This window comes from Kogia breviceps, chromosome X, assembly GCF_026419965.1.
Source record: "Kogia breviceps isolate mKogBre1 chromosome X, mKogBre1 haplotype 1, whole genome shotgun sequence".
NCBI lineage: Eukaryota > Metazoa > Chordata > Mammalia > Artiodactyla > Physeteridae > Kogia > Kogia breviceps.
The window spans coordinates 64683612-64707467 of record NC_081330.1 but is presented as its reverse complement, the minus strand read 5'-3'; the positions used below and the strand labels follow the sequence as shown (position 1 = coordinate 64707467).

The 23856-nt window shown below is 34.2% G+C and overlaps 1 protein-coding gene across 3 annotated transcripts in view; it reads right to left on the bottom strand.

Annotated features, from left to right (window-relative positions):
• The window catches only part of BRWD3 (bromodomain and WD repeat domain containing 3), a 128621-nt gene that overhangs the window by 4325 nt on the left and 100440 nt on the right, over nucleotides 1–23856 (bottom strand). For all 3 annotated transcript variants that reach the window (XM_059050745.2, XM_067023146.1, XM_067023147.1), the window contains 14 exons: nucleotides 19976–20058; nucleotides 18747–18858; nucleotides 17752–17813; nucleotides 17493–17648; nucleotides 16710–16830; nucleotides 15583–15708; nucleotides 15418–15496; nucleotides 11048–11104; nucleotides 9820–9960; nucleotides 8866–8940; nucleotides 7160–7309; nucleotides 5696–5859; nucleotides 5237–5334; nucleotides 4535–4693 (listed from right to left, as the gene is read on the bottom strand). In XM_059050745.2, the coding sequence (XP_058906728.1) occupies nucleotides 4535–4693; nucleotides 5237–5334; nucleotides 5696–5859; nucleotides 7160–7309; nucleotides 8866–8940; nucleotides 9820–9960; nucleotides 11048–11104; nucleotides 15418–15496; nucleotides 15583–15708; nucleotides 16710–16830; nucleotides 17493–17648; nucleotides 17752–17813; nucleotides 18747–18858; nucleotides 19976–20058 (1583 nt within the window). The remainder of the gene's footprint in view (nucleotides 1–4534; nucleotides 4694–5236; nucleotides 5335–5695; nucleotides 5860–7159; nucleotides 7310–8865; nucleotides 8941–9819; nucleotides 9961–11047; nucleotides 11105–15417; nucleotides 15497–15582; nucleotides 15709–16709; nucleotides 16831–17492; nucleotides 17649–17751; nucleotides 17814–18746; nucleotides 18859–19975; nucleotides 20059–23856) is intronic.

The window sequence follows — 23856 nt, the reverse complement described above, 5'->3', positions numbered from 1 at the left end:
GTAAAATCATGGAGAGTGCTAGAGTATTAATTTAAATCTGTTTGAAATGAAAGATACTAAGGTTTTAATTTTTATCTGATTGCTTTTTGCAGGGGATCAGGGGAGTGTGGAGGGATGATGGGTGGTGAGGTAGCTAGGTAGAAATTTTAAGGGCTTGAAATCTAGAAGGAATAATCTGGGAACATGTATCAGAATAATTTTATTCACTCATTCAACAAATAGTATTGATTACCTACTATCTGCCAGGCATTGTATGGACTTTGGAATATGGCAATGATGAGACAAGTGATGATCTTTGAATTTATATTTTAGTGTGGAAACCCTGATAGACAAGGAAGTAAATAGATAATATAACTTCAAGTACTAATATGGGTTATAAAGAAAAAGAAAAGTGGGTAAAAAAAAAGAATGTGAATGTATGTATGGGGGGTATATTAGATAGGGAAGACTTTTCTGCTGAGGCAGTATTTGAGAAAAGAACTGAATGAAGTGAGATCTGGGGAAAGAACATTCCACTGAAGGAAACAGGAACCCAGTATAATTAAGAGTAGAAGAGAAAAATAAGAAGTAGTAGGAGATGACTGCCAGTGGCGAGTTTTAAAGCTAGAGAATGACAGGATCTGATTTACATTTTTAAGAGTGCTATGGTTGCTGTATAGAGAATGGAATATAGGAGGGGCAAGATTGAAAGCAGAGATCAGTTGGGAGTACATTGCAATGGTCTAGGTAAGAGATGATGAGAGATGTATCAATAGAGGTGATGATAAGTGATTAGATTTAGAATATTTCCTTCTGGGGGAGCTACCAGAACCAACCTTTAAAGTTTAAACTGACAGAAATTGCTGATGGATTGGATGTCAAGTGTTAAGCACAAAATGAAGATCAACTCCTAGGTTTTATGCCTGAGTAAGTTGGTGAATGGTAGAGATATTTTGCTAGGTTAGAGAACAATGAAGGACAATAGGTTTGGGCAATCTGGTGGAAAGAAAAAAAATCAAGATTCCAGATAGAAATACTACTAGAAATCCAAGTCAAGACATTTTAAAAAGAAAAAAAGCAAGTGGATATACCAGTCCAGAACTCATGGGAGACTTGGATAGAGTTGGAGATATAATTTTGGAAATTGTCAGTAAAGAGATAACATTTAGGGTAAAGAGAAATAAGAAAGCTCACAGAGAACAAGTAAAGAGAGAGAAGGTGGCTGAGGACTGAGACTTGGTATATTCCAACATTTAAAGATAAAGAACAATTGGCAAAGATAAGCGAGGTAGGAGGAAAACAGGAGAGTGGACTGGAAAAATTGGAGAGAGCAAACAGTAGGGTTGTATGGTAACCACAGTTAGAAGATTAGTCTAATAGTCTAGGTGTTATGGACTGAATTTTGTGTGCCAACCCCTCCCCCCGCCAAATACATATGTTGAAGCCCTAACCCCCAATATGACTGTATGTAGAGCCTTTAAGGAAGTAATTAAAATTAAATGAAATCATAAGGGTAAGTGGGCCCTAATGCACCAGGACTTGCCTGTTTCCTTATAAGAGAAAGACACACTAGTGCTCACTTGCTCTCCCTGTCTGTGTATGCAAAGAAAAAACTCACATGAGGACACAGGGAGAAGGTAGCCATGAGCAAGCCAGGAAGAAAGCCCTTACCAGACACCAACCCTGCTGGCACCTTGATCTTGGATTTTGAGCCTCCAGAACTATGAGAAAATAAATGTCTGTTGTAGGTATATGAAAAGGTGCTCAACATCTCTAATCATCAGGGAAATGTAAATCAAAACCACTATCAGATATCACCTCACACCTGTTAGGGTGGCTAATATCAAAATGATAAAAGATAACAAGTGTTGGCGAGGATGTGGAGAAAAGGGAACCCTTGTACACTGTTGGTGAAAAAGTAAATTAGTACAGCCATTATGGAAATCAGTACAGAGGTTCCCTAAAAAAAACTAAAAATAGAACTACCATTTGATCCAGCAAACCCACTTCTGGATATATACCCAAAGAAATTGAAATCAGCATCTTGAAGAGATATCTATAATTCCCATGTTCAGTGTAGCATTATTCACAACAGCCAAAACATGGAAACAACCTGTATGTCTTTCTACAGATGAATGGATAAAAGAAGGAAGTATTGCCATTTACGACAACATGCATGGAGCTGGAGGACATTATGCTAAGCAAAATATGCAAGATACAGAAAGAGAAATATTTCATGATTTCACTTATATCTATAATCTAAAACAGTCATACTCATAGAGGGAGAGAGTAGGATGGAGGTTGCCAGGGGCTGGAGGGAGGAAAAATGGGGAGGTGTTGGTTAAAGGGTACAAAGATTCAGTTATTCTGGATATCAAATGTACAGCATGGTGACTACAGTTAACAATACTGTATTGTATACCTGAAATTTGCTAAGAGGATAGACCTTAAATCTCCTCAACACACACACACATACACACACACTCGGTAACTATGTAGAGGTGATGGATATGTTAATTAGTTTGATTGTGGTGACCATTTCATGGTGTATATGTATGTCAAAATATCAAATTGTACACTTTAAATATATACAATTTTTATATGTCAAGTGGTATCTCAATATAGCTGCTAAAAATGAATATCTTTTGTTTAAGCCAATCTGTGGTATCTTGCTGTGACAGCCCATGTTGACTACTATACTAGGCTAGAGACTATGGGGATAGCAATACAAACTGTAGCAAGAGATTTGAGTGATACTAAAAAGTTGTAGAATTCACAAAACTTAGCAACTGACACTTAATGAGGGATAAAAGGTGAGTCAAAGAACACTGTAAGATTTTAAGTTGGATGACTTAGAAGATGATGGTGCCATTAACTAAAATAGTGAGTGCAAAAAAAGAAGCAAGATTGAAACATAAAAATGGATGATAAGCACTCAAGGGAAATTTTTTTTAAAAGTACTGGAAATGAGACTGGCAGAATTAAGAGATGTTAGGGCTAGATATATGAATTTGGAGTCATCAGCATAAAGATGATAGATGTAGTTATTAAATTCCTTTATTTGTAGAAGACAAAAAAAGTGAGAAACTGCAAATAGGAGGCATGAAAGGCCAAAGAAAAGACAAAATATAGAAATATAGGAGAAACAGAGACATAGGATCAGTAGAGTATAGAAGCCAGGCAGTGGAGTTCCTAGAGGGTGTAGTCAATAGCATGCAACAATATAGAGAGATTGAGGAGATGGGGACTAAGAAAAGGACACTGGTTGGTCACTGAAGATTACTGGTGATAATGGGGAGAAAAGCTTTTGGAGAGTGGTATGGGCAGAGGCCAGACTACAAAGCATAAAGGAATGTTTAGATGGAAAGAAAATAGAGGTAGGAAGTATAAGATATTCTTTCTAAAAGCTTAACAGTGAAGGAAAGGGCAAAAAGAGAAGTGCCATGAGTATGCAATGTGCAGCATGATCAGAGGAGAGGTAAAGATATAAATTGGAAAAATAAAGGCATGAATTATTTTAAAGTAATCTGAAGTTTGAATATTTCTCACATAACTGATATAAAATATATCTTCAGAACATCTATTTTTAAGTTATTTGATACTTCAATAACAATGGATAAGCTACTTAATCTTTCATTAAAATGTATATAAAATAGAAATATATATTCCAATAAAGATATTTATAAAAGCATATTAACCATTCTTCACAAATTTCAAATAGATGAACATATTAGAACTTTCTTTGAACATGCTCAGGGTCCATAACATAGGACTAAGTATAAGAAGAAAGTCTGCATAACAACAATAACCTTCCAGTATTTATAACCGATGCCCTCAGACATGTCCAAAATGGATGTACCTGATAATGAATTATTACGTCAGTGATTTCTTTTTAAGCAGTGAAAATTATTCTTCAAATAAAAGTTATATGAAAGCTCATCACACGAAATAAAAAACAGAGTTGTTCTTGTTGAAAGGAGAAAGCTCTTCTGAGTATTTCTAAAGTACCTCTTTGGATTACCCAGAAATAGGTAGAACAGTCGAAAACCCCTGAATTATTGAGACAGCAGGCCCCCGAAGGAAGAGAATATCTGAGTAACATAACTGGAAAACCAAAGGAAGGTTTTAGAAGTGGATGTTGACTGAAAGAAGGCTCACTTTTCAACACAAACCCTTTTGTAAAATTGGGGTAGTCCTTAAAAATATGAGGCCTATTTAAAGGTGATTTTGGATTTTTTTTCCTTTCTTATTAATATGGTTTAATAACATGAAAAACCCTAAATGTGTCAAACAGTCTAGTTTCTATGTGCTTGGGGAAAGACTTCTTCATTTAGTTTTTTCTCCCTACTCATTTTAAATTTTATTTTAAAAGACTAAGACATGTTTGGAAATCTGCATATGAAATCCTATCTGACTCAAGTCTGACAATATTGAAATCCTCGTTACCTATAAGAACATGCTAATTTTTACTACCTAAATACATCAGCTTTTAAATGATTTGTCTGCCATCATAAAGGAACAAAGAATAAATGTCCTGTCCATATTTATTTCATACCTTGTTTAATCGGCAAAACTTTATTTCGAAATGATTTGGCTTTCCCTGGGTCATGGCTATTTCCACTTCGGCTATATCCACTGAAGCTCGATGAAGAAAATGGCCCATCCAGTTCATCATCAAGTAAATACAGTGACAGCCCTTCAGTAGCATCTGAAACTTATATTTAAAAAGATTGTAATGTTAACATAATTATGTTTTCAGAAAAATTAAACAGGCTATTTTAAAAACTATATCTCAGTTATTTCACTCTAACATCAAAATTACAAATTGTTTAAAGAAAATACGAATATTCTGAGAACAAATATTTTATTATATCATTAAGCTTTCAAGCACAGCTTGTCAGAAATTGTCCAAGGAAACCACCTCCCCACATTATGAATTTTCCATTCTTAGGTTGGCAAATATATTATAGATGAGTGGTCTGAGATATTAGAGATGTTAAAAATCATAAAGTCACATAATTTTAAAACTAAGTGACTTTAAAACTCATCTAGTCTTAACACCCTCACTTTAAAAATGAAGAAACTAAGTCCTATGACCTAATGTCTTACCCAGGGCCACAGAGAACTGGGGATAAAATGCAACTTTTCTATTGATACATCCAAATACACTGCTCCTTGCATTATAAACCATGCTGCCTCTTCTATATTCTTTAGTTAAACTAAACTACAGAACACCAAAAACAAAAGACGTATTTACCAGGAGATGAGAAAGGAGAGCTAGTCCTGGCATAAGACACTGAGGTATTCTGGTCATTTTTAGACTGTAACTTCATTTGTTTCTGTTTCCCTTTTGGACTATAAGTAAAAATATATAATAATGAACACATTTTTCTATTAGCAATATATTATGATAGACAGTATGATACAAAATGCTTAAGTTAATCAAAGAAGAAATGCAATATAATTTAAGTGAAATCATTCAAATTGGTAATAGAACAAAGTTAAATTTCAATCATTAAAAAAAAAGGTTTTGGTATAGTAAAATCCATATAAACAAAGCTTTGGGTTACCAGCTCCACCTTTACACAGGTATAAGAGTTCTAACAACAACAACAAAATCTCTTGGATTCCCTCAAAGTAGTCAATAAACTTTAAGAAGTGAGGTAACACATACAATATGCTTTGAAAACTAAACTGCTATGTCAATGTAATATACCTAGGAGCTCTGCTACTAGATAATGAACTGCTGCTGCTTCTTAGACGTTTTCTGTACCGTGGCCTTCTCCTCTTCTGACTCTGGATTGCTGACTTATATTCAGAGATGATATTTTTAATATGACTTTCAAATAAGGCAGATAATCGCAATGTCATGCTATAGATCTGAAAAGGTAGAAATTAGTCTTGTTTTACCAACTACTTTAATTATATAAAAATAACAGGTTATAAAAATGCCTGAACAATATCAACATCATCCTTTCAGACATAATATATGTGCTTCTTACACTTGAAAAATTCTTCCTGAAGAATTAAAACAAAATACCATTTTTACCGACAAATTAATAAAGATTTTTTAAAAATAATATCCAATGTTGGGAAGGGGAGGAAAAAACATTCTTATACATTGCCAGTGGGTATTTTAACCTGAACAACATTCTAAGGACAATCTGCAATATTTGCCAAAAACCTGAAAATATATACATCCTTTGGCTAATAATTTCATCTTTAGGAATTTATCCTAAGAAAATATCAGAGAATTACACACACAAAATAATTCTTCAAGGATGTTAAAGATGTTAGCCACAGCATTATCCATTTAAAGTGAAAAACTAAAAACAAACTAAATCTGTAGCACCAGGACGCTGGTGAAACAACACAAAACCACCTACTCTTCTGTTTTCAAGGAGTAATAATAAGATGGAAAAATGTTCATAATATATATTTTTTAAAAGGCTTCAAAATATAAAACCTACTGTTTAAAGATTATACAAACATTTATCAGTATACATGTAAATGTAGAAAATAAATCAAGAGTGAAAAATTATGTGTACAGAAATCAGTGAAAATTCATTTCATATGAGGTGGAGTGAGCATGTATATACCTACTATGCAATTGATTTAAAAGTTAATCAGATACTAGTGATTAGAAAACACAAAAATTATTACTTTTTTGTTCTCAAGATGTTTAAGTACTAACAAAACACAGAGAAAGTATTAAATGTGAGTATGAATAAACAGTTATAATTTCCCAATATAGTTCACTAATTTGTTATAATAAAGGGAACATAAATATTCAGAGCTTATCTAAATATTTCATATCAATTAATCCTGTCAACCACTTTTATTTATCAAATTATTTATTGGACATATGAAAGAGTACTCAAATATCTACCACTCCTTTCCTTGACTTCTCTCTGGCAAATATAGGTATTACTTAAGAGTAAAGAAGAGGCAGGTAGGAGAAAGGAAGAAGGGATTAATTTCAGAATGACTATGCTAAATGTATCTTTAATGCATGCTTAATAAACTGTTTCAGAGAAAGTACTGAGAATCAAACTTTAGAAACTATGTCAGAATGGTAGTACGTACTTGTAGCAATTTTAAAACTGGTGAAAGAAAATTGCCTGATATATATAACTAAACACTTAGGTAATTAATACACCTAATATTGTTTTTTTCATACCCTTGACTTTTTATTAGAGGTATAAGCTTTGGAGTTGCTGAATATTTGGCGAACATCCTTATAAAATTCCAGAGGACTACCATAGTTTCCTGCTTCCAAAGTTTCTTTCACAGTGCTGAAGTCCATAGGAGTGTCTATAACATGACAATCCTACAAAGAAGAATGTGTTATTAAACACACAGGCTGAGTAACAATACTACATAATACAATGGGACTGAGATTTGCATCATCATGAAACAAACACACTGCTCTTCAATCTGCCAGTTACCTCTTCGTAGTCCCAAACCATCCATTTAATAGAGGTCTTTTGGTGGCTCAGGGGAACAGCACGGGTCTGTGGGAGGGTCTTAGCCCTCACCCTTCAATGGAAAACCATATGACTCTCTCAAGGGACAGAATAGAAAATCCACAGCCACTGGCTTCATCTCTACATAAATGGGAATATCTTGGAAATAGGTAGCTAATTTGTGACATTGAACTATTTAATTCTGTGTGAATAATCCCATCTTCTACTTTCATTGAGAAATGTGCCAGGGAGTTGGCATGAGGGCATTCTACCTAAACTGTTATTAGTTGAAAGTCAAAATCAAATTGGCCATGTTTGTGCCTTTCTCCTATCTTTTTTTTTTTTTTTTTTTTTTTCGGTACACGGGCCTCTCACTGTTACGGCCTCTCCCATTGCGGAGCACAGGCTCTGGATGTGCAGGCTCAGCGGCCATGGCTCACGGTCCCAGCTGCTCCGCGGCATGTGGGATCTTCCCGGACCAGGGCACGAACCTGTGTCCCCTGCATCGGCAGGCGGATTCTCAACCACTGCGCCACCAGGGAAGCCCTATCTTTTTGTTTTTTAGTAAATGTGACACTTGTGCTTCATCTAAGGTCTTCAGTCTCAGATTCATAATTAGTTTGATCTTTATTAGTTAGGGGTAGGAGAAGATTCTATTTTAACCTAAATCTTTCAAGTCTAGTTAAGATATTCCTAGGGTTATCATATGGAATGACATCTGAAATTTATACTTATGTATACCACAACCACCAATAATAAACATGTTCTGGAGTGAAAACCACAGTCAATATTAGATCCTTCATCCTACTTAGAATGATTAAGAAATAAAAGCACGACATTTCTCTCAAAGGAGAAGCCAAAGGGCCAGATGAAGGGGCAGAAGAAAGGTATTATAAAAAAGAGAAAGTATTTTTCAAAGTATGAGAAATCACAGTTGATCTTAATGTATCTTAATTTTTTTTGCTTAAATCATAAAAACCAAAGTGTATTCCAACATAATATGGCTTATGAAACAAAGATTTTCATAGAGAAAAAATATTGGAACTTCATGTAATACAATGACCAAAACTCAAAAGACCCAGTCAGCCTGCTGAATAAAATCCCACTGGGAACAATCAGCTGCAATTACAGCCATAATTATGTTGTGTAATTAATGTTTTCTACTCTGCTACAGTAGCTTTAGACCTATAGAAACAAACATCTAACCAGATGCTACAAAGAACTCTCCAGAGCATGTGTTGTTTAAAAGACAAAAAATAAACAACCAAAAACTCAAACAAAGGTAAAAAGATAGTGAGCAAAGTTGAAAAATAGCTTTACAAATTATAAAAGGTTTGTTTACAGTATGGGGATTTAAAAAAGTAAAACAACACAAAAACAACCAGAACATATGTGGCTTTTAAGAGACTACTAGGCCTACCTCACAAAGAGATGGATCTTGTTGCCGTTCTGGAATAACTGACTCAGAGGATTCGCCCTCTTGCTCTTGATGGCCCTATTAGGGTAAAGAAGATATATTGTATTTCCAGACCACCACAACAAAATATCAAGACTTGCAATGTAATTATGATTTAAAGCTCAAAGATCCATAAATAGGAATTATGTTTTTACTGACTATAATTTCAGATGAAGGGATTCTACATTCACCATTCTCCTCTACCATGAAAAACACAAAACTAGTTTATTCTACCTAAACCCCCTACAAAAACAAATTAAGTTTTTTTGAATGTAATTTTGTTCCTTATTTGAATAATATTTTTCCCAACTGAAACCTGTGTATGCAGAGAATACTGATGTTTACTAATTTCAGAGGATGGTTTGATGTATTTCTGAAATATTGCTGTACCTTTTTTCTGAAAAAGCTAAAACAGATTTTCTATCTATACTAAAAGGTTATTCAACATATAAATAGATATACTCCTAGAAAAGGAATCCCGTAATTTAAGTTCTCATGCTTTTATCTTTGATGAAAAGTCATATGGTATATTGATTACTCTAAGTGATCATATTGAATAACTTTATTTATTGTAAATTAAATAGGGCTGACATATGTTATCAAGGGTCTCCAGTGTGTAGAAGTTTATTAGAAGTTAATAAAATGCATTAAACAAATATGCAAAATAAAAGCAGGAAGGAAATGAAAAGATGTTTAAATTAAAATTTGGTTTACAACTGTGTAATTTACAAAGTACATGTCAGGCATTTTAAAAAGTCATAACTAATCACACTACCCACTTTCACAATTCAAAGATACACAAACAAAGAAGGAAGAAGGAAGGAAGGAAGAAAGGGGGGAAAGGGCTCTTAACTAGAACTTAGCATGGACATTTATGGGAAATTACATATTGGTAATTATTTAAATAACTATACTTACTGGGTAGGAAAGAGGATCAGATGGCTGTCGAAATGGCTCTGAGTCTTCACGTTCATAAATGAGGCCCAACAGTTCTGTGCACTGTTTTCTCCAAGCATCAGGATTACACTTTAAAGACAGTCTTCTGCCTCGGCATTTGACCTGTAGATTTTAAAAGAATTATATCTAAAAGCTCTTTCCTTAAGTCTTCATTGATTTTCTCCTGTCTTCCTATGTTAATATATATCTATATAAGATAGAGCAGCTGCTATTTAAAAGTTTCTTAGTTTAGATTAAACATCATTCTCCCTGGCAAAAATATAAACAAAAACTGGATATTATATTCTTAGAAACAGCAAGAATTCTACCATTCTGAATTCTCATTTTAAGAAAATCTATAAGGTCAATAATTTTAATACCTTAGTCTTTGCTGCTAGTTAAGAATATTTGACAATGGCACCGTAATTTTCTCAAAATAACACTTGAACAATATATATATATTCTTAAGTAAATCCTTTGTGGTCATAATATATTCTTGCCTTTACTATTTGATGCCTTTTTTACACAATCTGTTTCAGTATTTGGAAGGAAACATTTTCCTTATATACAACAAATGTTTGTCTAATTATCATAGAGGAGAAGTATGCAGAACAGAGTTAACATAACAGACCTGAGGCTATCTTTAGCAGGGCTTGCTTATAAGTTTGGCCCTTGACTGGCATCTAGGAACTTGGTATTTGAACTCTTTCCTAAATAATAAAGGTGGTTTACTGTGCCCACACTGTTTGTATAAAGAATGTCACTCGTGCTGAACATTCACTTTCCTGTACATTTCCTATGCTTTCCTGCTTTCTGGGAGTCTGGAATCTTGGCAAGTGCTAGCTAGATGGGGTCCACATAACAAGCTCCCAATAAATTCTTTGGGAGCTCAGTCTCTAATCACACACATGTTGCTACATTTTCACTTTGGGGAAAGAATGTACTCTGTGTGGCCCTTCAGAGGAGAGAGAGAACATAAAGAAACCTGCACATGGATTCCTCCAGACTCTGCCTGTATCTTTTTCCCTGTGATCCAGCTGTGTATCCTTACTGTGTCACTGTCATAAACCTTAGCGATGAATTAACAAGTATATATACTGAGTTCCATAAGTCTTTCTAGCAACTCTCCAAATATGTGGAGTTGGTTTTAGGGATCCCTGACACAGGAAGCCTGAATTTTTTCTTATCAGCAGTTCATTTATCCACTTACCCTTCTTCCAGATGAAGTACCAGGACCATCTGAATCTAAGTCAACCATTTCTGTATCCTAAAATTAAAAAGGAAGAGTGGGAGAAGATATTAAGTTATATTCAGTCTTACAAATTAGATAAAATTTACAAAGAAATGGCAAATATAATCACAATTAACTCCCTCATTGGAGCAGGCAACAGAACAAAGGTGGGAGGGAGACTCACTCTAAACTTCACCTACATGTTATATACAAGTTGGGAAATATACTGGGAGAAGAAGAGTAAATGAGGTTTCTCTTTAAATCAGAATAGGAAATGAGGGGGAAAGTACAACGATTGGTATCTAAAGTTGTACCTAAATGTTAGTATTTTTTTAAAAAAACTTATTTTATATGACATGCTAATTTAATATACTATAATCATGAATTACTCATTATTAATCTTTTGCTACTTCAAGAAATACATCTCTTTTCTATAGGGAAAATATGAATGTGTATTAAAACATAAGATTCAATTAAGTATCCCTCTGAGGGTTAGTTTTTTAATACAAAGAGGCAAGGCCCACACACCACTATTAACTTGGTGATGGTGAAGCACACTGGTAATGCCTCAGAGAATCTAGAAAAAGGCTATAAATGAACTTATCTACAAAACAGAAATAGAGTTACAGATGTAGAAAATAAACTTATGGTTACCAGGCAGGTAAGGGTGGGGGAGGGATAAATTGGAAGATTGAGATTGACATATACACACTACTATATATAAAATAGATAACTAATAAGGACCTACTGTCTAGCACCGGGAACTGTACTCAATACTCTGCAATGGCCCATATGGGAAAAGATTCTAAAAAAGAGTGGATATATGTATATGTATAACAGATTCACTTTGCTGTACACCTGAAACTAACATAACATTGCAAATCAACTATACCCCAATAAATTTTTTTAAAAAGAAAGCAAAGTATCTCATGAGCCATTGGTTTCCCTTTCTAAAATTGCTGAATTACATTTTACTTTAATTTTCTATTCTAACCCAGAGTGCCATTCTGAGGTGAGCAACATCCATCCATGATAAAAAACTCCCAGGGGGGTTAATATCCAAAAGATATAACAAAATAGGTATAGATTTTATTTCAACATAATAAAGGCCATATATGACAAACTCACAGCTAACTTCAGGGTCAATGGAAAAAACCCAAAAGCTTTTCCTCTAAGATCAGTAACGAGACAAGGATGCCCACTCTTTTATTTTATTTAACATAGTATTGGAAGTCCTAGCTAGAACAATTACTCAAGAAAAACAAAAGACATCCAAATTAAAAAGGAAGAAGTAATGCTGTCTCTGTTAGCAGATGACATAATATTACATATAGAAAACTCTAAATACTCCACCAAAAAACTGCTAGAACTAATCAACAAATTCAGTAAAGTTGCAGGATACAAAATCAATATACAAAAATAAGTTGTGTTTCTATACACTAATAATGGGCTATCAGAAAGAGAAATTAAGAAAATAATGCCATTTATAATTGCCTCAAAAAGAATAAAATACCTAGGAATAAATTTAACCAAGGAGTTGAAAGATCTGGACACTGAAAACTATAAGACATTGATGAAACAGAAGAATACACAAATAAATGGAAAGATAGTCCATGCTCATGGATTGGAAAAATTAATATTATTAAAATGTTTGTACTACTCAAAGCAATATACAGATTCAACAAAATTTCCAACAGCATTTTTTGCAGAAATAGAAAATAATCTTAAAATTCATATGGAACCATATAAAAGAATTCAAATAGCAATCTTGAGAAAGAATAAAAAAGCTGGAGGCATCACACCTCCTGATACCAAACTATATTACAAAGATATAGTAATCGTAAGAGTATGGTATTGACACACAGATCAATGGAACAGAATAGAGCACAGAAATAAACTCATGCATATTGGTCAATTAATTTACAACAGAGGAGCCAAGGATATAAAATAGGGAAAGGATAGTTTCTTCAATAAATTGTGCTGGGAAAACTGGATATCTACCTGCAAAAGAATGGAACTGGACATATATCTTACACCATACATTAAACACAACTCAAAATGATTAAGGACTTGGATGTAAGACATGAAACCATAAAACTCCTAAGAGAAAACACAGGGGGGTAAGCTGCTTGACATTGGTCTTGACAATGATGTTTCTGGATGTGACAAAATCCAAAGGTAATAAAAGGCAACAAAAGCAAAAATAAACAAGTGGGACTACATCAAACTAAAAAGCTTCTGCACAGTAAAGAAAACCATTAACAAAATGAAAGGCAATATACCAAATGGGAGAAAATATTTGCAAATCATATATTTGATAGGGGGTTAATATCCAAAATATATAAACAACTAGATAGCAAAAGAACAAATAATCCAATTAAAAAATGGGCAGAGAAACTGAATAGACATTTTTCCAAAGGAGACATCCAAACGGCCAACTGGTACATGAAAAGGCACTCAACATCACTAATCATCAGGGTAAAGCAAATGAAAACCACAGTGAAATATCACCTCACACCTGTTAGAATGGTTATTATCAAATAGACAAAGAAATAACAAGTGCTGGCGAGGATGTGGAGAAAAGAGAGTTCTTGTGCACTGTTGGTAGGAATGTAAATCGGTACAGCCACTATGGAAAACAGTATGGAGGTTCCTCAAAAAATTAAAAACAGAACTACCATGTGATCCAGCAATCTCACTTCTGGGTATACATCTAAAGGAAATAAAAACAAGATATCAAAGATATAAAGTTGTACTCCCATGTTCATTGCAGTATTATTCACAATAGCTAAGATATGGAAACAATCTGCCAACAGATGAATGGACAGAGAAGATATGGTGTGTATATATATATACACAATGGAATATTATTCAGCCTTAAGAAAGAAGGTAATTCTGCTATTTGTGACAATGTAGATGGACCTTGAGGGCATTATGCTAAGTGAAATAAGTCAGACAAAGAAAGACAAATACTGCATGGTATCACTCATATGTAGAATCTTTAAAAAAAAGAAAAGTCAAACTCATAGAAACAGAGTACAGAAAAGCAGTTGGGTGGTGGACCAGATAGTGGGGGCCGGGTATGAAGAGGGTGGTAAAAGGATACAAACTTCCAGCTAGAAAATGAATAAGGTCTGATGATATAAGGATCTAATGTAAACCATGGTGACTATAATTGATAACACTGTATTTTATAACTGCAATTTACTGAAAGAGTAGAACTTAAATGTTGAAAGAAAGGAAGGAAGGGAGGGAGGGAGGAAGGGAGAGAGGGAGGGAGGGAGGAAGAAAGGAAAAATAAGGTTGCTGAATTACATTTTATTTTAATTTCCTATTCTAATCCAAGTAATGCTACTTTGAGGAGGTATTCTTGCTACATCAAATTCTGAATCAAAATGCATTTATATGAAAGGTCAGAGAAAATATCAGAAATAAGAATAATAAATTTTTCATTAGTTTCAAGAGGATAATATCTAATTGGCATATCTGAGTTTTCCTTAATATGTAAACAACATTTAACTTCAATAATACTTACAACATTTTATAGTCAAATACGTTTTTGTGAAATTTAAAAACACTGGAGATTTACCATTCTGGGAATTAACAGTATAGAAAATATAAACATGTAAAATACCTCTGTACAATAATAGCCACTGCAATAAAATCCAACATATTTCAGTCACTCATCCCTGGGATGAATTGTTTTCCATTAAATATTTTTGAATTATCACTTTTCATTACTGTTTAAGCCTCTTATCTTGGTTTTTGCTTCTCTCTATCGTAGCCTCTAGTCACAAATAGCTTAATGTAAATTAGGGACATGACTGGGTGGGGATATAAGATATGTAAGGGTCTATTGACAATACTAATTCCATTTAATTAAGAACAACTGGTTTATGTTTGTAAATTTTCATAAAGGAAATCAAATAGCAATTCCATGAAACTACTAAAAATATAGATTTTCAAGTTTAAAATTATAAAATACTTTAAAATGTTATATATACTATATAGAAAATTAATCCCTACTAAAACTTCCACCAACTAACCATTCTTTTAAAACACTGTTTAGTGCTTTGTCCTGTTTTCAAGGGCTGGAAAATACAGTATTGATTTCTCATCACTGAAACCCACAATGTCAAAAAGGATGACTGACCACCTCTCTCTGTTTTTGGTATATATTATCTACATATAGGTTAAAGAGTTTAATACAAAAAGATGCAGGTGTTCAGACAGCTTTCAGAAATCAGCTTCACTGCTCATAGCCAGTTTTAACACTTACATATAATACTTATTGTACTTTAAATGACAGAAAAGGAATTCATGCCTACTAATCATGCTGTGATTCTTACCTCCTCTGCATCAGTACTGTTTAGTTCTTCTGCTTTAATTTTATTATAAGTATCCAGTATATCAGTACAGCTCTGATCCCTGAGAAGACAGATAAGTTAAAATACATTTCAATAAATTTTAGAAGTCAGAAGTCAGCCTCTATGGGAGACAAAACTTCTTCTTACCCAATAAATCGAAGTAAGACATCAGTTACAATTTTGGCTGCTTTAACTATAGGACTGTCTGGCTCATTGAAAGTCCTAGCATTATGCTCAATGTAGCGTACTTCCCACATTAATGCTGATATTCTCCTATGAAAGAAAAAAATACCCTGTTACTCTTGGTTGATACATTTAAAGTCTATTCTAGGATTAGACAACATAGAACAACTAGGCATTTAATCATGATATGTCAAAGGTGTTCAAATATATGTATGTGACTCAATATATGTGTGTGACTAATGTGCACTAATTAAGGTATATAGTTAGAGTATTTGAAGCACAGGCAAGAGTTTAGAACCACTGGACTATAAACTTGGATATGAAAACTTGGAAAAGAACTGACCCACGACATTGTGGGTAAATAGTGATTTGACCAAGGTCAAAATAACAAAAACAAACAAATACTGCTTTGATAAATCAACAGAAGAATGTTTCGTTTTTAGAGAAAAACAAAAAGGACAGATTTTTATCTCATTGCTTTTATGATATATATTATTGAATGAAATTATAGGTAAAGATATAAAATACACCCAACTGGTTATATTTATAACCATTTCATGGAATAATTGTGGTTAAGACACAGTAGACTCTAGGGTGAGAGAGGTACCAAAAGCTGCCCTCCACTGCCTTCCCATAATCACCCCACTCCCAACCAAAACCAAGGAAAAAATAACTTGGCTTTTTCTATATACATTTTGGGGCTGGTAATTAAATCTAATTAACTGCTGCCTAAGTCCCCAACAGGGGATTTAAAACCTGCTCCAAGTCCCTGGAGCACTATAATCAGGATGAATCCACAAACTACTTAATCTGCCTTTAATAAGCTAAAATTAACTGTAGTTTTTTTTTCATATGTGACTTGTGCTAGTCATAATTTCCTCCCTGTCCGTACCCCTTCTTACCCTGGAAGAGTGAAAATCTACTGAATAAAGGGAAATCAGTGTTCCAAATTTTCAGGAGAAATTTTGGAGTCTTCTGAACAGTTATTTTACACTATGAAAACAAAGATCTCAGTGTATCATTATGTAAAAAGGAAAGCAAAATATATAAAACTATACAAGCTTTTAGGAAATGATAAAAACTAAACAGACCTGTAAAAGCGATTTTCAAGTCTCCGCCTGATGGTGTTGAGGTCAGTTGGATAAGCAACTACAGTACAATACAAGGGATAGGCACTGAGATCCACTGGAACAGCAAAAGGGCTGGCAAAATCTACAACATTTACAAAATAAAAAAAGACAATTATAAAGAACACTAACATTTCATGTTAACAAACAAAAACACATATAAACAAGAAGGGTGGGTGATATAATATTATATTTCTAAAATGCTGATGATTCAATTATGCAAAAACTAGACCATTATAATGTTATTCTTTTTATTTGGACATTCTATCTATGAATCAATCACGCTAGATACACTGGTTCGAATCAGGTAAAAACAAGACAAAATTAAAGGAGAACTGTGTTTAACTTCAAATTTATGTCTTTTCTGGATAAATGTAAAATGTCTCATGATATACTTCAGAAAATATAAATAGTCATGGAGTAAAATATATTACTGCACCCACTGTCTTTACCAAAAAAAACGATCCAAAGTTAGGCTCAGGGAATAGCTAGAGAGCCAAAATGACTCAAGAAAGTAAAAGATACCTATATGGCTGCCTTCCCTATTATAGCCCCAGAACTGAAAAAGTTTGCCAGTCATTACTTTGGCCAAGCAAATAAAAATGTTATTATTAAAACTAGAATCACCGTGCCTCTTGAGTTAAAAGTATACAGTGAGAAAATACATTTCCTTTTACAGAACTTATAATTCTGCTGGTTTTCCTTATTCCTTCCCATCTTCCTAATATTCTTTCATATTCACCATACCCAGGGAAAGAAGGTGGTTGATGCCCTGAATAACTCGTTCACATTCCTCATCTCTGGAATGAGCCCCCCACTCTCCTTCCTGAGGTTTGTATAGCAAAGCAGTCAATTCCTCCTGGGACACAGGAACACCAGCACCAACTTCATCTGGAAAGGCAGCTATGCATAAAGTGAAAAATCAGAAATAATTAGTTTCTAGAATCATGCTATTGCCATTTTTCTTTTAGAAAAATTATAATTCATTTTTTAAAAGCATATTTACTTCCTTCTGGAATTGGCTCCATATCCCAGGGACTCATCTTTTCTCTCTCGTTATTGTCCCAGCTATTAAAAAATAATAAGATACAAAGCAAATTCAGATGACACTTTATATACTAGCATAATTTGCATTACTTCTTGGGGGCGAAATTTGTAAAGGGACAATACAGTTTCCTTGAAGTACAACTTTGCTTACACAAAGGTAATAATAAGCCTCTAACAGAGAAAACATGGTCCATCAATATGAAAGAGAGTCGCTTACTCTTAGTTCTGCTGGGCTTTCTTTTTTCCTTAATTCCAAGCAAGCATACATTCAATGTTAAGCCAGGGTATGGAATAAAAAGATCTCTTTGGAAAATTCCTTTCAGGTTAAAAAAGTCGATTTAATAGATCACTTCTTTCTATGAGATAACCTACTTTACTCTAACAGGTTGAGTATTATAGCTTCTCCAAAAGTTTATTATTCCCATACTATATGAAGACTAAAAGTCAATCTTCACAGAATAAACATTTGTTCTATCATTCTTAAGAAGAAAGCTTTATTTACTAGGAATCTTACAACTCTCGTATTTCATGAGGAACAAAAGTAAATTGTAGACAAAGAGTATATCCAAACATAATGCAGTCACTCCTGTCTAGAATTCATACCATTAAAGACTATGTAAATATTCAGTATTATATTCCAGCTTTAACAATTAATTTAAACACTGAATTAATTTCAGTATTTTTCATGAAATAATAATTGTAATTCTTGTCTAAAATAGAAATACTTAAGAGAAAATACAGGAATAAGGGAGGCAGAAATAAGTCTTCAGTTCCTGCTTTGTGTTAGCACGCATATTGGACAAAAAGGTTTATGACCAAATTCCTTCCTTAAAGGTACTATGATTACTTCCTTACAGGTACAAGTCTTATAAGACTAGGTAAGGTAGGGTTTATAGAAAGTCCATATAGTACTAAAGTATTATATCAGGTGTAAAAGACCATAAATATACTTACTGAACACTGTAACACTGGAAAGAACTATCAGGATACTCTGGTTGAAAAGGCTGCTGGCTCTCCACGGTCCCAAACCACCAGGCATCATCTATTATACTGCGGAATCTATCACCTACAATGTTTTTAGAAATTCTTAAGAGTGCTCTTGAGAATAATCACTCTGTTCCCACTCTAAACTGCTAGTTTTTTGTTGAATACAGAAGCAGCATTGTATCCAGCATTATTAGAAGTTTCAATCTGAGTTTTCCATATATGTGAATTTTACATTTTACCCTCTTCAAGGATTTTGATTTCCAAATGCTAATAATTATTCTGAAATAAATCACATATTACCGCATATAATTTAACTTTTATCAATTACTTGGGATCATTAGACATACTGCTTTTTGTACTGCACATATGATACTACAGTTGTTTCTTCTATTTTTTGTTTCACCATTTTGTTTTTAAAAATCTCTTTATACTAGTTTTGTACCTCTAAATGGCTAAGGAATACAAAACCAACCATTTGGACAAAAATGTTTCTCCCGCATAAGAAAGGAGAATTTAAAAGTACTAATAGCAGATAATAACATAGTGTTTGCTGTGTGTCAGGTACCATTTTATTCATATCAACCTTATAAGTATGTTCTGATGTGATTCCCATTTTACAGATAATGGAATTGAGGCAGAGAGAGGTTAAAATCTTGCCCAAGATTAAACAGCTAGTGAAGGGGGAGGAATAGAGGAGGAGAGAATAAGAAGGGGAAAGAGAGAAAGTGAGAAAAAGGGAGAGGGCGAGAGGGAGAGAGGAGGAGGGCAGAGGGGGTAGATGGAAAGAGGTAGAAGAGGAGGAAGAGAGAGAGGGAGATGGGGTGGGGGGGCAGAGAGAGAGAGAGAGAGAGAGAGAGACAGAGAGAGAGAGAGAGAGAGAAAGGAGAGAGAAACCCACAATCAGTAAAGGTCTGTTAAGAGCCCACGTGTTAAGTACTCCATTTCATGGCCATTGACATTTCAAGATTTTCTTTTTAATACAGATTTGTATTCTAATAGAGTAGGTATTCACAGAAAAGGTTTTATACCACTTACAATGTTCATAAAATCACTGAAACGTAATTGAAAAGAAAAATTTAATTTTTCTAATTTGGCTAACAGCTTTTTCAGTCTACTAGTTTCTTTCTGTTAAATTGGTTTAAAAGTTACTTACTCTACTTCAAACAATAATTATTCAGTGAGAATTCTATACTTACCAATCTGCCAGTTCCTTTCTTTGGCTTCATTATAAAACTGGTGTAGCACAAGGAAGTCAATGACATCTGGCATGTCATGATACCTGAGGAGAAAGTAAAGTACATATGACTCAGTATACAGATATAATAGTATATGTTACTTTCTAAACATCCAGGAATATATGCTTAATGTGGAGGTACTGAGCAAAATGTTGCAAATCTCAAGGTCCCTGTGAATGCCTTTACTTAAATTAAACCCCATCTGTTTGATCTATTTGGCTTAAACATTTACTTATGACATTATTTTTTATATTTGCATAAAGTAATTTATTTTATTACAGTGTATATTTTTTGGGTTTATTGCTTGCTTTTCTTTTTTTTTAACATCTTTATTGGAGTAACATTGCTTTATAATGGTGTGTTAGTTTCTGCTTTATAACAAAGTGAATCAGTTATACATATATATATGTACCCATATCTCTTCCTTCCTGCCTCTCCCTCCCTCCCACCCTCCCTATCCCACCCCTCTATGTGGTCACAAACCAGTGAGCTGATCTCCCTGTGCTATGTGGCTGCTTCCCACTAGCTATTTTACGTTTGGTAGTGTATACACGTCCATGCCACTCTCTCACTTTGTCACAGCTTACCCTTCCTCCTCTCCATATCCTCAAGTCCATTCTCTAGTAGGTCTGTGTCGTTATTCCCGGCTTACCCTTAGGTTCTTCATGACCTATTTTTTCCCCTTAGATTCCATATATGTGTTAGCATACAGTATTTGTTTTTCTCTTTCTGACATACTCCACTCTGTATGACAGATTGTAGGTCCATCCACCTCACTACAAATAATTCAATTTAGTTTCTTTTTTTGGCTGAGTAATATTCCATTGTATATATGTGCAACATCTTCTTTATCCATTCATCTGTTGATGGACAATTAGGTTGCTTCCATCTCCTGGCTATTATAAATAGAGCTGCAATGAACATTTTGGTACATGACTCTTTTTGAATTATGGTTTTCTCAGGGTATATGCCCAGTAGTGGGATTGCTGGGTCATATGGTACTTCTATTTGTAGTTTTTCAAGGAACCTCCATACTGTTCTCCATAGTGGCTGTATCAATTTACATTCCCCAAAACAGTGAAAGACTGTTCCCTTTTCTCCACACCCTCTCCTGCATTTATTGTTTCTAGATTTTTTGATGATGGCCATTCTGACCGGTGTGAGATGATATCTCATTGTACTTTTCAATTGCATTTCTCTAATGATTAATGATGTTGAACATTCTTTCATGTGTTTGTTGGCAATCTGTATATCTTCTTTGGAGAAATGTCTATTTAGGTCTTCTGCCCATTTATGGATTGGGTTGTTTGTTTTTATGTTATTGAGCTGCATGAGCTGCTTGCAAATCTTGGAGATTAAACCTTTGTCAGTTGCTTCACTTGAAAATATTTTCTCCCATTCTGAGGGTTGTCTTTTGGTCTTGTTTATGGTTTCCTTTGCTGTGCAAAAGCTTTTAAGTTTCATTATGTCCCATTTGTTTATTTTCTTTTTATTTCCATTTCTCTGGGAGGTGGGTCAAAAAGGATCTTGCTGTGATTTATGTCATAGAGTGTTCTGCCTATGTTTTCCTCTAAGAGGTTGATAGTGTCTGGCTTACATTTAGATCTTTAATACATTTTGAGTTTATTTCTGTGTATGGTGTTAGGGAGTGTTCTAATTTCATACTTTTACATGTACCTGTCCAGTTTTCCCAGCACCACTTTTTGAAGAGACTGTCTTTTCTCCACAGTATATCCTTGCCAGCTTTATCAAAGATTAGGGGATCATATGTGTGTGGGTTTATCCCTGGGCTTTCTATCGTGTTCCACTGACCTATATTTCTGTTTTTGTGCCAGTACCATACTGTCTTGATTACTGTAGCTTTGTAGTATAATCTGAAGTCAGGGAGCCTGATTCCTCCAGCTGCATTTTTCATTCGCAAGATTGCTTTGGCTATTCGGGGTCTTTTGTGGTTCCATACGAATTGTGAAAATTTTTCTTCTAATTCTGTGAAAAATGCCAGTGGTAGTTTGATAGGGATTGCATTGAATCTGTAGATTGCTTTGGGTAGTATAGTCATTTTCACAATTTTGATTCTTCCAATCCAAGAACATGGTATATCTCTCCATCTGTTGGTATCATCTGTAATTTCTTCCATCAGGGTCTTATAATTTTCTGCATACAGGTATTTTGTCTCCTTAGGTAGGTTTATTCCTAGATATTTTATACTTTTTGTTGCAATAGTAAATGGGAGTGTTTTCTTAATTTCATTTTCAGGTATTTCATCATTAGTGTATAGAAATGCCAGAGATTTCTGTGCATTAATTTTGAATACTGCTCCTTTACCAAATTCATTGATTACCTGTACTAGTTTTCTGGTAGCATCTTTAGGATTATCTATGTGGAGTATCATGTCATCTGCAAACAGTGACAGCTTTACTTCTTCCTTTCTAATATGGATTCATTTTATTTCTTTTCCTCTTTGATTGCTGTGGTTAAAACTTCCAAAACTATGTTGAATAAGAGTGGTGAGTATGGGCAACCTTGTCTTGCTCCTGATCTTAGTGAAAAAGGTTTCAGTTTTTCACCATTGAGGACGATGTTAGCTGTGGGGTTTTCATATATGGCCTTCATTACGTTGAAGAAAGTTCCCTCTATGCCTACTTTCTCCATGGTTTTTATCATAAATGGGTGTGAATTTTGTCAAAAGCTTTCTCTGCATCTATTGAGATGATCATAGGATTTTTCTCCTTCAGTATGTTGATATGGTGTATCACGTTGTTTGATTTGCGTATATTGAAGAATCCTTGCATTCCTGGAATAAACGCCACTTGATCATGGTGTATGATCCTTTTAATGTGCTGTTGGATTCTGTTTGCTAGTACTTTGTTGATGATTTTTGCATCTATGTTCATCAGTGATATTGGCCTGTAGTTTTCTTTCTTTGTGACATCTTTGTCTGGTTTTGCTATCAGGGTGATGTTGGCCTCATAGAATGAGTTTGGGAGTGTCCCTCGCTCTGCTATATTTTGGAAAATTTGAGAAGGATAGGTGTTAGTTCTTCTCTAAATGTTTGATAGAATTCGCCTGTGAAGCCATCTGGTCCTGGGCTTGTGTTTTTTGGAAGGTTTTTAATCACAGTTTCAATTTCAGTGCTTGTGATTGGTCTGTTCATATTTTCTATTTCTTCTTGGTTCAGTCTCGGCAGCTTGTGCATTTCTAAGAATTTGGCCATTTTTTCCAGGTTGTCCATTTTATTGGCATAGAGTTGCTTGTAGTAATCTCATGATCTTTTGTATTTCTGCAGTGTCAGTGGTTACTTCTACTTTTTCATTTCTAATTCTATTGACTTGAGTCTTCTCCCTTTTTTTCATAATGAGTCTGGCTAATGGTTTCTCAATTTTGTTTATCATCTCAAAGAACCAGCTTTTAGTTTTATTGATCTTTGCTATCATTTTCTTCATTTCTTTTTCATTTGTTTCTGACCTGATCTTTATGATTTCTTTCCTTCTGCTACATTTGGGGGGTTTTTTGTTCTTCTTTCTCTAATTGCTTTACGTGCAGGGTCAAGTTGTTAATTTGAGATGTTTCCTGTTTCTTAAGGTAGGATTCTATTGCTAAAAACTTCCCTTTTAGAATTGCTTTTGATGCATTCCATGGGTTCTGGGTCATCGTGTCTCCACCGTCATTTGTTTTCAGGTACTTTTTGATTTCCTCTTGGATTTCTTCAGCGATCACTTGGTTACTAAGTAGTGTACTGTTTAGCCTCCATATGTTTGTAGTTTTTACAGATATTCTCCTGTTACTGATATCTAGTCTCATAGCGTTGTGGTCAGAAAAGATACTTGATACAATTTCAATTT